This window comes from Clarias gariepinus, chromosome 2 (genome assembly GCF_024256425.1).
Source record: "Clarias gariepinus isolate MV-2021 ecotype Netherlands chromosome 2, CGAR_prim_01v2, whole genome shotgun sequence".
Taxonomy (NCBI): Eukaryota; Metazoa; Chordata; class Actinopteri; order Siluriformes; family Clariidae; genus Clarias; species Clarias gariepinus.
Window position 1 is genome coordinate 34,742,200 of NC_071101.1, and position 17,294 is coordinate 34,759,493.

At 38.1% G+C, this 17,294-nt stretch overlaps 2 protein-coding genes across 7 annotated transcripts in view; both read left to right on the forward strand.

The window, feature by feature from the left end:
• Positions 1 to 2,324, forward strand: part of dennd5b (DENN/MADD domain containing 5B) — a 34,663-nt gene extending 32,339 nt beyond the window's left edge. For all 6 annotated transcript variants that reach the window (XM_053516057.1, XM_053516012.1, XM_053516021.1 and 3 more), the window contains one exon: positions 493 to 2,324. In XM_053516057.1, coding sequence (XP_053372032.1) covers positions 493 to 676 — 184 coding nt within the window. In that variant the 3' untranslated portion in view covers positions 677 to 2,324. The remainder of the gene's footprint in view (positions 1 to 492) is intronic.
• Positions 2,325 to 5,572: 3,248 nt separating this feature from the next.
• On the forward strand, positions 5,573 to 13,219 carry sinhcaf (SIN3-HDAC complex associated factor). The gene is made up of 6 exons (XM_053491192.1): positions 5,573 to 5,691; positions 8,118 to 8,245; positions 8,454 to 8,553; positions 8,680 to 8,803; positions 11,181 to 11,331; positions 11,417 to 13,219. Exons 2-6 carry the CDS (start codon positions 8,118 to 8,120, stop codon positions 11,667 to 11,669), a joined length of 756 nt encoding a protein of 251 aa, XP_053347167.1. The 5' UTR covers positions 5,573 to 5,691; the 3' UTR covers positions 11,670 to 13,219.
• Positions 13,220 to 17,294: the final 4,075 nt, after the last annotated feature.

Consider the following 17,294-nt stretch of genomic DNA (forward strand, 5'->3'; position numbering starts at 1 on the left):
CACACACACACCTTATTAACGGGCATCTATTCTGCAAAATTCCCTTTTTTGATTATTTTGGGTATTAACATGAGTCTCCAATGTGTGTACAGAAATCCCCTCCTTTTTTTTTTTATCTAATCCATTTTTGTCCAGAAATTAGCAGAATCCCGTCATTAAAGTTTTAGGATACAGATTTCAGGATTACAGATTTTCAAGTCACATTTTTTTGTGTTCTGATAGGCTAGGAAAAAAAATACACTTTCACAAATGGACAGTAGCTCATTTGCATTTAAAGCTACAGACAGTAGAACAGTTCGGATAAGATTATTAATGAAACAGAAGGATGCCAGGATAAATGATCCGAGTGATATTTCATTTGGATCATTAACAGACACATTTTGGAGACCTCTGGTACTTATGTTAACTTGTTTAAAAAAAAGAGTATAGTATGGTAACTTTAAATTTGCATGTATGTATTAGACTACATATTTTTTCCCTCTCTGTGCTCAGAGATCGGTTGCTGACTCACTGGCTCCCCCTGCTGGTCGAGTGTCCCATCATCACGCGTATGTTTGAGGAAACGGCGTTGCTGCGTGACAATGTCGCTGTCGGCTTTCTCATCCGTGTTCTACAGTCTTTGCATGATTTCCGCATAACTCTAGAGACATCCCTCACCAAAGGCGTGGAGTTATAGTGACATAGAAATGCCCATCTGTCTTCTCCTCTACTTCATCCTCCTGATCCCTCTGCCTCTGCTGCTACTGCTACTGCTGCTGCTTCCGCCCCAGGAGCATGAAAACAAAAAATCTTGCTGTTTAAACCACAGTTAAAGCCGCAGCAAAATCAAGGCTCACCTGGAAAGGGGGAAAACATTTTGAAGCAGTGTTTGGTGATGAAATGAAAAGTTTTTCATTGTAAGACAGAGCCCTCTGGTTTGGAGGGTTTCTAAATCCTGCTTGTAGTTGGACAGATTTCTGTTTTACTCCATTGGACAACTGGGTACTATTTCAAGCACTGTCAAAGCTTTGTGTGACTTTATGGAAAAGCATTACGTTAATAGCTTTGCAGAGATTTAGTATTCACCAACTTTGGAGGAATACACTGGAAAGCTGAAGCTTACTCGTGCCTGCATTAAAATTGTTAATATCCCAAAAAAATAATTAAAACAAACACACAAAAAAGCCCAACATTTTGCATACTAATTGGGCGAGGAACTGTCCCACAGGTTTTTAGAGAGAATAAAACTGACTTTATAACTGGCCGATACAAAGCTGCGCTCGTAAACATTCCAGCGATATGAAGCATGATTATTTGAAGATTGTGTTAGAGGATGAGTTTTAGTTTTGCCAATCAGTATTAACATTGAGTTGTGTTGAAAGAATTCAGCAGCGAACTTTTATATTTATTAGAAAACACTGGAAGTAGACAAAGCAATAATACAATTATCCTGCCCTCGTCAGGACAAAACCACTTAAACAACCAGCTTTTTCTTACCATGTATTACGTTTTGCCACATTTTTAAATTAAATTTAAAGACAATGGGTAACATTCTGGATTTTGGGTTTCACACACACACACACACATACACATACAGTGTAATATCTGTAGATTAATATTAATGAACTCCATGGCTTTCTCCATGAGAACAACTACATGAGTATGCGTTAAGCTAGCTGTTATGAAAAAAATTGTTCTCATGTTTAACAGTGTTTGAATTTCTGTTATCCACCCATATATGTCAGAGGGTGCATGTGTAAAAAAAAATTTTTTTTCCTTTTTTTTTCTTTTAAGTGTTCAAAATGACATCTGTATATTTATTTATTTTTGAACAATGCTTTTGTGACACTGGTTAAAGCTGTATGGAGCTAGATGTTAGGGGCGATTCAGTTAACTAAATCTAAAGCATATATTAGTTATAGTGTATCGCTTCCTCTTGTTCCATATTTGCCAGCTAATTGCTCATTGTGGTTGGTTCTGACTGTGTATAATTTTGGTATAATAAACCTGTGTAAAATTTAATTAAGTTTGCTTCCCCTAAAAAAATTAAAGCAGCTAGCGAACATGATATAACACTGGATCATTCCCTTTTGTTGTGCATGCTAGAGCTGGGAATTTTAGCTTGAGGTTTATTTCATTTACCGTTAGGTTCATATCCTGGACCAGGATCATAACCACTTTTTTGTCCTGTGAGGATGTAGGATTGTTTGCTTTCTTTCCTGATCATTGTGGACGCTTCTTACTGAAAATATGGAAAGAAAAACATTTTTCCATTTATCACTAAGAAATTGCTGTTATGTTCATGATGTTTTTGGAACCTTTCATTAAAAATCACAATGTGTTTATGATTGTGCCCTCTGTCTACTCTTTTATAACAAGCTATTTGTTGTCTTTTGCAGTTCTTTCATTTAAAATAAAAAAAAATCATTATTTATGATTACCACCATCACTGAACCACCAAAGCAATGGCTTAAAAATCCTTGCAGACCAATGCAACAAAAAACTTAGCCACTGAGGGTTGCATGAGTGTGTACACTCCTCACACCAGTCCAAAGCCCAAATAAAATTGGGCAGGTTGTTTCAAGGAAGAACATTCTGCGTAAAACCTGTGTCGAATCAAATTATGAAGAAAGGGACTCGTTGTGGTGACTTGTATAAGGAACAGCCAAATGAGAATAAAGAAGAAGCAGAAAAAACATGTTCAGGTTTGTTGCAGTTTTAATTAGACCACCAGTTTGTTTGTTTTGGTATTGAAGAGATATCACAGGCATGTGCAAACTATAATAAGAATTGCATAAGTGCCAAAGGTAGCTCAGTGGTTAGGATGTTTAAACCACAGTACTACCAAGATGTTATTGCCGGGCAAATGAACAAGGCCCTTAACCCTCATCTGCTCAGATGTTTAATGAGATAAATGTAAGCTACTCTGGATGAGAATGCCTGCCAAATGCTGTTAATGAAGAGGTATTTAAAACAGTCAGCTTCTAGCGGAAATACTGAAACCTAAAATCAGGATGACTAAAATCATTCTGGTATGGTTGAGGAAGTGTCCATACTCACAATCTACAGTCATGGCCTAAGGTTTTGAGAATTACATAAATATGGAAAAGTTGATGCTTAAGTTTTTATAATAGCAATTTGCATATACTCCAGAATGTTATGAAGAGTGATCAGATGAATTGCATAGTCCTTCTTTGCCATGAAAATTAACTTAATCCCAAAGCACAAGGCTGGAGATCATTATGTCAGGCTGATTGGGTTAGAATGGCAGACTTGACATGTTAAAAGGAGGGTGATGCTTGAAATCATTGTTCTTCATTGTTAACCATGGTGACCTGCGAAGAAACGTGTGCAGCCATCATTGCGTTGCATAATAATGGCTTCGCAGGCAAGGATATTGTGGCCACTAAGATTCCACCTAAATCAACAATTTATAGGATCATCAAGAACAAGGAAAGAGGTTCAATTCTTGTTAAGAAGGCTTCAGGGCGTCCAAGGTGTGAGCGCATTTGCACGCACAGTGAGGCAAAGACTTTTGGAAGATGGCCTGGTGTCAAGAAGGGCAGCAAAGAAGCCACTTCTCTCCAAAAAAAAACAACAGGGACAGATTAATCTTTTGCAGAAAGTATGGTGAATGGACTGCTGAGGACTGGGGCAAAGTCATATTCTCAGATGAAGCCCCTTTTGAATTGTTTGGGGCATCTGGAAAAAGGCTTGTACGGAGAAGAAAAGGTGAGCGCTACCATCAGTCCTGTGTCATGCCAACAGTAAAGCATCCTGAGGCCATTCATGTGTGGGGTTGCTTTTCATCCAAAGGAGGAGGCTCACTCACAATTTTGCCCAAGAACACAGCCATGAATAAAGAATGGTACCAAAACACCCTCCAACAGCAACTTCTTCCAACAATCCAACAACAGTTTGGTGAAGAACAATGCATGTTCCAGCATGATGTAGCACCGTGCCATAAGGCAAAAGTGATAACTAAGTGGCTCGGGACCAAAACGTTGAAATTTTGGGTCCATGGCCTGGAAACTCCCCAGATCTTAATCCCATTGAGAACTTGTGGTCAATCCTCAAGAGGCGGGTGGACAAACAAAAACTCACTAATTCTGACAAACTGCAAGAAGTGATTATGAAAGAATGGGTTGCTATCAGTCAGGATTTGGCTCAGAAGTTGATTGAGAGCATGCCCAGTAGAATTGCAGAGGTCCTGAAAAAGAAGTGCCAACACTGCAAATACTGACTCTTTGCATAAATGTCATGTAATTGTCGATAAAAGCCTTTGAAATGTATGAAGTGCTTGTAATTATATTTTAGTACATTACAGAAACAATTGAAACAAAGATCTAAAAGCAGTTTAGCAGCAAACTTTGTGAAAACTAATATTTATGTCATTCTCGAAACTTTTGGCCACGACTGTACATTCAAAACCAGACACACACACTTTCAGAAAGAACACTTGTCTGATAACTTTGTCACCTTAAACAACACTTGGTTGTCACCTTAATAAATGCTTTTACAGTCTTCAGGCTTTTAAAGTTATTCTAAATTGCCTCTATGTTTTCCTATTTATAAACACAAAAGCTTCTAACACATGGTTGAATCCCAAACCGCTTTCTAAGGGCACTACTTGGTATGTGGAACAAATGATTGTATAGCCTAGTGCAACTTAACTTTTAAAGCTATTTGTGATCCCAGCTTTCACTATTAAACATAACTAATTTCTATTGTTAATTTTTGCAATGCAACTTTAAGTATTCAAGGGATCTCTATTTGGTTTTGTTTTTTTCTCACCATATTCCATCTCACTCACTTTCATTACATTGATGGTACACCACATTTCCTCCAGGCATTAAAAATGTGTTGGACAGTTTTCAACCCAATTCCAGTTAAATTCCAATTTAATGTTTTCTTTGCTTGATGCGGGCTAATAATGACTATAATAAAAATGTGACAGCAACATTTTTTGGTTTGGAGTGAAAGAGGACCTCAGCGCCTCGCCCACTGAACATCCTCGGAATTAACTGGAACACCCTACTGCACCCTCATTCAACATCAGTAATGGGAAGCTCAACAGGCACACACTGTAAGAGTCACAAATGTGTCCACATACTTTTGGCTGTATAGTGTACCATGTACCGAGTCCGTGAAAAAAGGCACACAAACTTTTTATTCATTTTTTTTTTTTAAAGGAGTCACCAGTTGTGCACTTTTTCCTCTTCGGTTCAGTCAGTATCATAATGTGCTTATCTGTGCTTCAGGACTCGCCTCACTGTAACACAAAACACAAACCACCATCACCCCCCACTCCTTTCCTCCCTGACCGACTTTACAAGCTCGTGCGCTTTTTATGTCACATCTGCGCAGCTGCTGTGTGCTGAACTGTAGCCCCGCCCACTCGACTCGCATCATAGTGCCTAAATTCTGAAAGGCAAGGGAGCCTTGGCAACAGGACCCCGCCCCTCCTTTCCCGCGTAATTTTATCGTCCTTATATGGGCAACACAATGCAGACGCAGTCCGACGTCAGCCGCGTATGCAAATAAGGTTGATTGAAGAAATTCAGAAAATGGTGGACGGCAGGGCTGGCGCATGCGCAGATCGTTTACTACGCCGAGACAGAAAGTGAGACATTGCGCGTGCTGAGCAGTGGCGCATTGTTTAATGAGGAACTCTCGAGGCGCGTGCACTTCGCCTGATTGACCTTTATCAAGGTAAGAATTACGCTTTTAACAAGTTAATTAAATTGTTTAAGCGAGCAGCATCGCGTTGCTATGTTTGTTTTTGGAGAGGCCGCTTTTAATAAGTTTTACGGTCATGACAGCGTGTGATGATGCGGGAGGCACCGCACCGGGACACACACGCAGAAAGCTCATCCTCGGCAGCACAGGCTAATTTTATTTAACACTTATACAAATGATGACGCTGCGGTGTATGCGCAGTGTTTTGTAAGAGTGTTGAGTCTCGGGTTTGTTTTTTTGCGCATTACGGGACACATGTTCCAGGCGATGCGGTGCCATTTTAAGGCGCGCGCGCATCTCTCCTGTTACCGCGTTTAATAAGAGATGCAACTCGAAATTCCCACCTAACTTCACTTTCTTTATAGATTTCCATATATTAAGAGTTTTTTAGTCAGTAAGCGGCATGTGTCGATGACAAGTCATGCGCATAGGACCGCAAACATGAGAGGAAAAGTTACTTCGTGGATAGTTCTCTTATTTGTCGTATTTATTTGTTCACTGGTGCAGCTCTTTAACTGTGCGTGTGTGTGGTCTGCCTCTCTCTTTCTCTCACACACACGCACACCCCTACTCCTCTTGATGGTGGGTGTGCTTCAAAACAAACTTGCATATTCTTGCGAGCTTTGCTGCTCGCATTGACAGCTTACACTGAGATGATGTTGAAAATAATAATAATGATAATAATGAAACCAACGAATATAACTATTGATCTACAGATGTAGTTGTTTTTTGTTGTGAACTTTAATTTAAGTTGATTGATGATGTTACACTTCATGAGATCCCAGCGTGTTTGTTCTTCATTGCAACTAAAAGAAGCATGCACATTCAGTTGTGTTTGTTTAACAGGATGATGGCTGATGGGATGAGTCCCAGTGAGCAGTGTGTGTGTATAGAGAGAGAGGTAGAGGAGACTGTGTGTGTGTGTGAGAGAGAGAGAGTCGACAGCATGGAGTCAGTGACGCAGCGGCGCGCGCACTAACAGACAAAGAGCAGCAGTCGGGCTCGGGCGTTTGATCTCGTGCCCTCAGCCTCACAGCAGCTCTTTTTCCAGCCGTAACCGCCGCTCCGCTCACATTCTCACACTGTACTGTTTACTGAGCGAGCGTGGAGCGTGTAACTCGATGTTGAGTGCAGTATAGCGGTGCTGGTGTGTCACGCTTCCGCGCTGAGGAAGCCAAGATGGAGCACTTAACAGCGCTTCCCTCAGCTTGGGGTGTGTGTGTGTGTGTGTGAGGGAAAGACATGTGTTTTTATTTTGTATTTATTTTTATTGTGTTAAACCAGTGATGTTAATACATTTATTCACAAAAAACGAACCATTTGTGTACTTTGTGGTGGTTTGCCGTCACTCTGTTGGCATTACAGGTCTCCGTTTCTGTACCCCCCTCCTCCGTCCTGTCGAAGGCGGCGCCATGTTTGAACGACATCAGAAAACTAAGTTAGCGAGCTCGCGCCCTGGCAGCGCGCGCTTACTCCGTCCAAGCCTAGAGAACAGAATTACAGTTTATAGTTCTGACATAAATGTTTAATTAGATTGGAGTTAAACAGCGAGGAGAAGGTTGTTGCAGGATTTAAGCACTGTTATCTCGACTACCCTGGATTATCGACGTAAAGAAGCCGCAAGTGTAATGACTCTAAATGCAGTGCAATACAGTAATACACACGCGTCAGATCGACTGACTCAGATCGAGAATGTGTGTTGTATCTAAACTAATTTAACATGGTAAAGTAATGTACTGGATTACTTGAATTATTATATAGTGGCAAAAGATTTTGTGCCAAATTAATCGCAGGGCATACACATTTACGCACTACAGGTAATTTGAGAACGCCAGTTAGTCTAATCTGCATGTCGATGGAAACTGTGGGAGGAAACCCACAAAGCACGGGGAGAACATGCAAACTTCATAGACACACACACATCCAAGGCAGGAATCGAACCCAGACCCTAGAGATGCATAATTATTAGGAGTTACATAAGAAACCCAGCTCATCACCAGGGGTCACACAAATTTCTCTCTCTCTCTCTCTCTCACACACACACACGTGCGCACACACACACAGAGATAAATAGATAGATAATATTTTATTGATCCTGAAGGAAAGTCCACATATCCAGCAGCAATAGAGACGGTAACACAAGGACAAGTTGTAGATTGCACACTGCATATGTTACATATAGTCAGTATACAGTGTTATTTGAAAACTCACCAAAAGTTACTAATGCAATGATAAGACAAAGACTTCAAGATGTACAAGAAGCATATAAGTTTATAAATCACAAAAAAAACACAAAAAGGGACAAAGTTATTTGCAGTGCAGCCACGATGTGTTTTTATATGTGGCAAAGCATTATTAATGCATTATTACATAGTTTTTAATTGTTCATTTCTTTCCAGATGTTTGGTTTCCATAAGCCAAAGATGTACCGCAGTCTAAATGGTTGCTGCATCTGCAGGGCGAAATCCTCCAGCTCTCGCTTCACAGACAGCAAGCGCTATGAGAGAGACTTCCAGAGCTGCTTTGGGTGAGCTTGTGTTCCCTTCCTAATTACAGCCAATAAGCCACAATGCATCATATGCAGTTTAGACTGAATCATATTTGAGTTAAAATGTAAATTAATTGAGTGTAATACTAATGCTCTGATAGGCGTGTCATTATTACTCTGAAATCCAAACACAGTTAAAAGCTGTCAGAAGTTTACACTTTGTGGTCTGATGTGTGGTCTAATGCAGCCTCTGCGAAACGCGCTCTGGAGAAATTTGTAACGCTTGTGTGCTTCTGGTGAAACGCTGGAAGAAGCTTCCGGTTGGCTCCAAAAAGAATTGGAATCATGTAAGTAAAACTAACTCTTCCACTCCAGTGACTGACTGATCAGTTACAAGGGGTTAAAGGTCATTCAGTGATTATGATTGAACCGAGGTGGCTGTTTGTTTTATCATGAACTCTGGTGATCCGCAGGTGGTGGATGCGCGAGGTGGACCCAGCCTGAAGATGACGGTGAAGTCTAAGAAGGTGAAGCCTCTGTCTAGACGAATCAGGCCGAGTCAGATTTGCAGAGTGCAGAATGAACTGAAAAGAAACAGTGAGTGTCTTTTGATTGTTAAATCTGAATTACAGCTGAATGATAGAACAATGTAATAATAGTATCATATTATGCCAGAGATCTCTTCTTTTTTGATTCATGGTTTCTTTTTAACATGTTTTTTAGATAAATCTAATTACAGACTAATTTACTACTGCAAATATATATATATTTTATTGATCACATAAAAGTGATCATAGCTTGATCATGGGAAAATTCAACTTTCAAAATTTTTATATATTAGATTGATTTAAAACCCAATTTATGATTAAGCAATTATACCTACTGTAGAAATAGGCTTAATTGTTTATTCATTTTATTCAGGAACTTTACTTAAACATTTTGTTCAAAATTATTACATGGTAAAAAAATTAATATTTTTTTTGCCCCTTCATATTCAATACACACAACAGGCATTCAATTCAAATTGGGACTTGTGATTACACAGAATAACAGAAAAAAGTTATGAGAGTAAAAACTCAAACACACTCTTACATAGCATTTAATTAGTGCTTGGATACCATCGATTATAGTTTTCTCAGCACACCAGAGTCTAATTGGACTGCCTGCTTCAACTGCCTGAACTCCTTTAATGGCACAAACATGTGGAAAGATCAGCAATGTGGCAATAACTCCTAACCGAGGTCCATTAATATGCAAATAATGCTCAAGAATGGTTATGTGTACAGTTCCTATAGACAGATACATCTTTTCTGCAAGCTGGCAAAAAGTTATCCTCGATTTATCAAGAATCAGGCAAACCACTCTCTGAATGGTCACAGGAATGGCAGGGATCGTAATTCTCAGAAGTACAGGTGTCTTTAAAACATTGCACCATTCAAGTAATTTGGTTCAGCGAAGAGTCTCATCACCATCACAATGTTCTTGAAGTTTCCCGTAAATGACATTCTCTTTTGCTTTTATTTATGAGAAATTTCATCACAAGTTCTGGTTTGATTTAAATGCCCCTTATATTATGTACAGTGAAACCTCGGATTGCGAGCAACGCGGATTTCAAGTTTTCCCCAAGACGAGCAAAGATTTTTAATAAATTTTGACTTGAAAAATGAACAAGTCTTGGTTTACGCGTACCGAGTATCATGTATCATGCATGCGCTTCTTGTTTTGATGCCGAGCGTCACGTGATCACAACTGAGCCAATGTTTTTTTTTCTCACTTGCACTGCGGAATTGGGGGCAAGCGTCTCGTTCTTAGCAACATCCGTGCACATGTGTACTGTTTACTATAACACTGTGACCACATGTGTGTGCATAAAACACATTTTATTTTGTGTCTGTATGCGTTTTTTTACAGCACGTGTGTACTGTTTATTATAACACGTGTGTGCGCGCGTGTAAAGCAAAAGAAAGTCTCCTTAGAGAGGTTTAAGATTCATTTTCTCTATGTATCAGAATGCCATTATGCGCACACACACACATACACTCTCTGCTCTACACAGAACTACACACGCACTCTCTGCTCTACACTCGCGATTCTTTTCAAAGGTAAAGTGCAGGTTAATTTTTTTGTCTTTTGTTTTTTTTTTTACAGCAGTGCTTCCGTTAGTATGCGCTTATGCGAGAGTTATTAGCGATGTTCCTTGCTAATTTTTCCAATAAAACAGTTTCCGTTAAAGTGTGTGTGTGTGTATGTGAAACTCAAAATAAGAGAGGAGGAAGGTTTACTGTGTAAGATGTGAAGAGGGAAAGGTGGGGTCTGTTTTCTCCTCTCCTTTTACTTTAGCTTCACACATACACAATATTTTGTATTAATTCTTTTTATGTATTTATTTTTTTGGGGCCGTGGAACGAATAATTTGAGTTTCCATTATTTCTTATGGGGAAGAAGTGTTTTGAAATACAAGCTCGCTCCCGGAACAAATTATGTTCATAATCCAAGGTTCCACTGTATGTTTTAATTTGAAAATAGTTTTAAATGGAAATGAGATTTCTTTTCAGACATTATAGAAATATTTTTTTAATGTTACATTACTGTATAGCTTGATATTTGTGAGTCTAAGTGTAATTACAGTATTGACATGGTGTGTTGTAGAAATACCATTGAGAAACATGAGATGTTTTTGTCCTATCACTTACTATTAATCTTTGTAGGCAAAAAATTCTGTTTAACAACCAGTTTACCGCCGTTTTAGTAATGTATGTGAGAAAGTAAAGTGCATTGATGAACAAGCTTTTTACAGAAACCTTTTGCTTAGTAAATTCAGACGGTCCTGCTTATAGCTTAATTCTGAGTTGAGGAGCTGTTTTTTTCTAAATACACGGTGTAACATTACAAAGCTCTTAGGTACGTGGCTGCAGGCTGGTGTTGTAAAAGTGTCAACATGATAACAGTAGTGTTGATCCATCTCTCTGCCCAGACTCTGATGCTCACAGCACCACCTCAAGTGCTAGCCCCGCCCAGTCTCCCAGCTACAGCAACCAATCAGATGAGGGCTCTGACTCCGAGCTGGCTCCCGGCTCCACCCGCTCCCCAGTCTTCTCCTTCTTGGACCTGACTTACTGGAGAAGGTGTGCATTACTCTGTTTGTGCAAGGGAGATAATGATGAAGTGTTGTGCTCTTAATGAATGTAAATACAATCTGCGTATCTGCAGGCAGCGTGTGTGCTGTGGCATTATCTACAAGGGCCGCTTCGGAGAAGTGCTCATTGACCCCCATCTGTATAAGCCGTGCTGTCAGAAGAAACAGGAGCAGGGGCCTGAGGAAGAGGAGGATGAGCATGAGGAAGAGGACACTGAGCTGGAGAAAGAAGAAGGACAGGAGAGCCAGAGCATGCTGGCATCACCGCTCACAAGGCCAGACACTCCGCCTCTGCCTCTCAAAACCGAGGGGGAAGAGGAGTGGTGACTCTGTAAACTGATTGAGCTTTTTTACGGGGTTTGAGGGGTTAGGTGGTCTTCAGGCACCCGTGAAGAAGTTCTACAATCCAAGAGCAGCTGGAACTTTTATTCTGAGGTGGGATGAACAAGCTTAATGTGTGTTTTTTGTGCACTCAGCACTCACATATTTGTGTAGTTTTATTTTTTCCTACATCACCCTTACCATATGGATACTCTTAATTCCCCATACTTATCAGACTGTATGTGTGTGTGTGTGTACTGTATAGTGAGTTACATTTTTGTTGAACTCTGTTCCTGGTCAGTATGCTGGATTTTTCTATACAGTGTGAAGAAAAAGAATTTACAAGTTGTAAGGGTTTTATTTACATGTTTGAGCAGTGGTGCAGCGACCTTTAACATTATAATGAGTTTCTTTTCCTATTCATTTGTCTTTTTTTCATAATGACTCAGAACTCGTGCTGCATTTTACTAAAGGTCCGTTCAAGCCCGAGTTCAGCAAGTGACATCAAATCAACATGGCCGCTGGGAGGATAAAGAGTAAACAAATTAGCACTTCTTACCTTTAAAGGTGGTGTAGAGTATGTACAAGTATTATCTCCAGATTAATCAACACATAGACACATTCACTTGTTAAATCTAGAACTCGGACCGTATGGTTTATCGGGTTTGAGGCGTTCGGTTAGCTGAGTCGTTCTTCCGAGCTAAATCAAATGCATCGCCACTTCCATCACAAGTTCTCCTCCTTCCATTCTGACCTCATATATCCCAGGTTAGTGTTTTAGCACACCCTTATTCCTCGCTCAGCATGACTGCAGTGCTGAGACGAGCTAAGCAATGGCCAGCCAAATCGTTTTCTGTCGCGCTGTGTGTAGTTGTGTAAATATGTAGAGCTCCACTTCTTCAGCAATATCCACATTATGCATGAAAGCAAAGCAAAACCGTTTTATCCTGATGAGAATCCGCATGAACCTTGCACGGCCTTTTTGATTGATTTTTGTTCCTTTATTTATCTCACGGTTTTGTTTTAACAAGGTTTTGATACAACTCTAATAAATAAATATACATATACAAATATATATATTTTTTTAGGGAAAACAAAAGAACATTAAAAAAAATTAATCACAGTAATGGCAATGTTATGCTCTAAGATGTCAATTTTTTAATGTGGAATATATCTTCAGTTTAGCCAAATACAAAAAAAAAAAAAAAAGAATTTGATACAAAATCAAGTCTTATTTATTTACTTAACTGACACTCATTTTTACAAATAGTACCTCCTGTCTTCAGTCTGCTTTTGTAAATATTGTACTGAAAAAGTTATACCTTATTATTATTATTTTTTTTTTTTTGTAAGGACTGAATCTTTTTTTTTCACTCTGTGTGTTGATGGTGAGTGCGGGGGGGGGGGGTGAGTTCAGATACAGTACTTGTAAATTTTGCAAGGGCATTGTTTTTCAATTTTCTATTTTGTATCAATAATGCTGAAAGCTCCTGAGCACGTAATGTCCCAAAACCTGTGGTTTATTTAAGCTTTTTTCCTCTTCTGGGAACAAGTCATATCATGTCATAAGAACACCACACTTACAGACAGCTTGTGATTACAAATGGACTGTCATAAAGGCCATTATATTAAATATTAAAACTAAATAAAGAACCTGAAAATAATAGAGATTGGAAACAGATTAAATGCAGTCAGTCATTGGAAAGGTTATCACTATCATGTACTGTATCATTATGTTTAAGAGATGTTAGCACTTCCAAATACATGAAAATGTGTTTTCTATTTAACAATGTGTGTGTATATGTGTAATATATATATATATATATATATATATATATATATATATAATACATTTAGCTAGGACATTTGACTGACTGATATTTAATATAAAATATTAAAGTCACCTACAAATTTGATAAAAAGACAAGGTTTAGTAACCTGGGGACGGCCAGTATTTATCTTATTATATAAAAGGTTATTTAGCTTGAGTGAACAAGTTAATTATTATGTAGAAGTTATCTCATGCAAATACATTAACTTATGTGTACTAGTTAGTTATTTTTTTGGGGAAAAGCTGCTATCTTGTGGACAAGATTATGTTGTGGGAACAAGTTGCTTACGCTTTGGAAAGTTATCCTTTGCATGCGAGTTATTCTGTAGAATTCAGTTGATTTCTGGTTTGTACTAATTATTTATCTCGCCATATGTTATCTTGTCATAAGTTATCTTGTTTGTACGAGTTATTCGCCTCAGAACGAGTTATTTTCTTAAGTCCTATCATTGTAATTATCTTGTTCGTTCAGGTTAATGATCTTAAGAGCACAAGTTTTCTTGTGAAAATATATTTACCTTGTTGGAATACAAGTTAATTATTTTGTGGAATCAAGGTGTCTTGTTGCCAGGAGTAACCTGAAAGCAAATTACCTGGACACATAAAGCAATTAAGGCCTTTAGAACTTCAGCTAGCCTTTGGGAAACTAAATTTCTCTCTTAATAGCCCATGGTTTCATGCAAAGTATGCCTTTAAAATAATGCTTAAAAAAAGTAGCTTGTTTCCACAAGATTAATAATTCCACCTTTTGGGACTTTACAGGTTCTGTTTTACCCTAAAATGTTATTTTTTCCTCTGTGTTGATTTGTGGCTGTTTTTTCTCTTAATGTAATGTGCATTGAATACCTTGTTTTCTCCATATTTTTCATCCATGGTTCTTTTTCAGAAGACAGCACTAAAGAGCAGATGAGACTGAATCCACCATAAGCAGTTAGAAAGATTTCAGAGAGACACATTGTGTGTCAGATACGTGGGAATAAAAAACACAACATTTAGACAAAATTATTCATTTGTTTTTGTTTCTTTTTTCCTATCTTTGTAAATGAGTGTTTTGATCAGTGTTGGCAGCTGTCACTTTGTTATAACAACATTAACTGTATCTCTACAGGATATTCTGTTTTATTCATAATCATGTATTTCTGTTCTTTCTCAACTAGTTCATAATGCTCGGTTTTCTGTAAATAATTTAAGATATTGAACTGAATGCTTATAATATTCATTCTGTTATTTATTTCATATTTATTTGCATCACCTTACATATTCACTCTAAGATATTAAAGGAACACACATCACAAGACAAACTATGGTTTTCCACAGATTTCACAGTTTTAATACATTGCGCAACTGTATTTGATCTGTTTTCTTAACTTATTTTTTTTTCCAATTCAGGTCAAATTATTTCCAGTACCTGCCTGTTACTTTGCTTCAGTTTCTTTTCTCAGTTGTTTGTACTCTACAGGCATGTATTGTAGCTATGCACTTTGTATGAACCTTGTTAGAAAAAAAATCTGAAGCAGGTTTTATATTTTTTACCTACTCTACTTTTTACTTGTATCTTAATAAATGTAGCTTGTGATGTTATTGGTTGTGCTTGTTTTTGTGGAAAGTCTTATTGTGCGTGTGATACTTTACAAACACTGTACTTGCATAATCGGTTGAAAAGATAAGGTTCAAACATTTTCATGTCATTGAGTGGAACAAAACTTTTGGAGTGGAAAAAGATTTTGCTTGCAGACATTCTTACAGACTGACAAAAGGCTCAATAATTCACTAAATGAGGCACATGACTACTTTTCTCATTTTCTCTAAAAAAAAAAAAAAAGATTTGGTAGACTTGGGTTTAGTTTAAGAAAATGTCAATTTTAGTTTATTTCTAACTAGATATCTCAATTTAGGTTAGGTAAAATTTTACCTGTAGCCTCATATAGTTTAATGTAAAATAAGGCCAAGCTCTAGCTTCTAGAACCATTGCGTAGTTGTCACTATTCCTTTCCAACCAAATGACTTGATCTTCTCACTTCACTTGGTCATAACTTCATTTTGGCAAATTTTTGGCAAGTGATGGCTCTCATCTTCAGTCCATTACCTGTACCTGACCAGTTTCAGAGGAATGCTGTTGTTTTTGTCACACAGTGCTGATATTTATAATAACTGAACTGGGATGTTTTACTGTGTATCACTCTGCTTTTGCATGTGTTCATCACATTAAACTCCACTTCCTAGTTTTAAACTATTACTACAGTAGAGTTTTTCACATTAGCAGATAACATTACAAATGTTACTTTTAAAAATATACCTTGTTGCTTAAAATATAAAAAATTAGCAGATAAAGATGAAAAGTGAAGCCACTTGCACTAGAAGCACATTTAGTCTAAATATAAAAATGAGCTAACTAGAGTATAGGTTCTTTAGGATCTATTTTTCCTAGCGGAGCAAAACAGTCCATTTTGGTCATATTGTGTCTGAAATGTCACTTTATATTAATTTCTTGTTTATAAAACTGCTATATGTAAGTAACATCGCAATATCTAAATTTTGTCTCCTCAAATGTCAGCAGAGACATTAAGAATTTAACTTAACATTGACAGCACTTCAGTATTAAATGATTCTTTTTTTTTTTTTTTACAATTTTGTTAATGAAAATTATCTTACCAAACCAGTGCAATAATAAGAAGTATATTGCTGTATCACTTTAATCAGTATTGTGTTAAGTTTACTATACACTGGCCAAATAAAAAGGTGCGCTCATTCAGTCACTTTTAGCTTTGATTACTGCACACAATGTGGAGGCCAGTTTATGTGTGAAAATGATTCCTCTTTCTCAATCTGAGTTCTGGAATATTCCTGTGTCATCAGGAAAGATTTTTAAAAAATATATGTGTATAGATGTGATAACCTGGTGATTTAGTACATTCAGGTCATAAGCTGACTTCATTTCATTGCTACATAACATTGCTGAATCTAGACCCCAGATCATACCACTAGCTCCAGAGGCTTGTATCATGGCACTATTCATGATCGCTTCATTCACTTCCCTCATATAGAGGCATCAGTTTGGAATAAGGGTCAGTCTGAACCATCACCCCACTTGACCCTTTTCAATCCCAACGAAGTCCAATGTTTATGCTACCCAGCAAATTGCAGCCTAGTCTCGCTAACAAGCTCTCACTAACCCATTAGTGATGAGTCACGTTCAAGTTTCTTTTTAAACGAATCTTAAACGTGACTCAGAAGAACGAGTAATCCCGGAGAGTGATTCGTTCATTTTCTACTGGGCGCGCATGCGCAAACCATCGCAAACCCCGTCGGTTATGTACAGGAAACAGAATTGAGGTACTCTTTCTCAATGCCACTTCCAGTCCGAGTCGTTCGTTCTTTTGTCACGTGACTCCCATAGACGCTATGCAGTGCAATAGATTCAAACGAACGAACGACTCAGACTAGAAGATATGAGAGGTGAGCTACTCATTCTGTGTATTATAACATGTCCTTAGTTGCATTGTAATATTTCCATTACTGGAACTATACTCTAGTTAGTTTTGTTCGACTACATTTCTTCCATAACGTTGGCGGTTCAGCATTATCCTTCCAGGTTTTCCTAATGTGTCGAAGTGTTAACCCTTTCTTAACCCTTTTCCAGTCAATCACATATCCTTAGTTGTTTTGTGTGTTTGATGCAGCATAATAATTTGACTCTTCTGAAATAGTGACTATTTTTGGCCAGACAGTGTGTGTGGAAGTTGGCCTGTTTTCCAGGGATGTTGATCCTTTTGGCTTTTCACACGCCGCACTCAGGCTGT

Bases quoted from the DNA above. Each gene is read 5' to 3' on its own strand.
- sinhcaf (XM_053491192.1), top strand. From the start codon at position 8,118: ATGTTTGGTTTCCATAAGCCAAAGATGTACCGCAGTCTAAATGGTTGC. The intron at 8,246-8,453 runs GTGAGCTTGTGT...GGTCTAATGCAG, and splicing joins GACTTCCAGAGCTGCTTTGG to CCTCTGCGAAACGCGCTCTG. The intron at 11,332-11,416 runs GTGTGCATTACT...GCGTATCTGCAG, and splicing joins GACCTGACTTACTGGAGAAG to GCAGCGTGTGTGCTGTGGCA.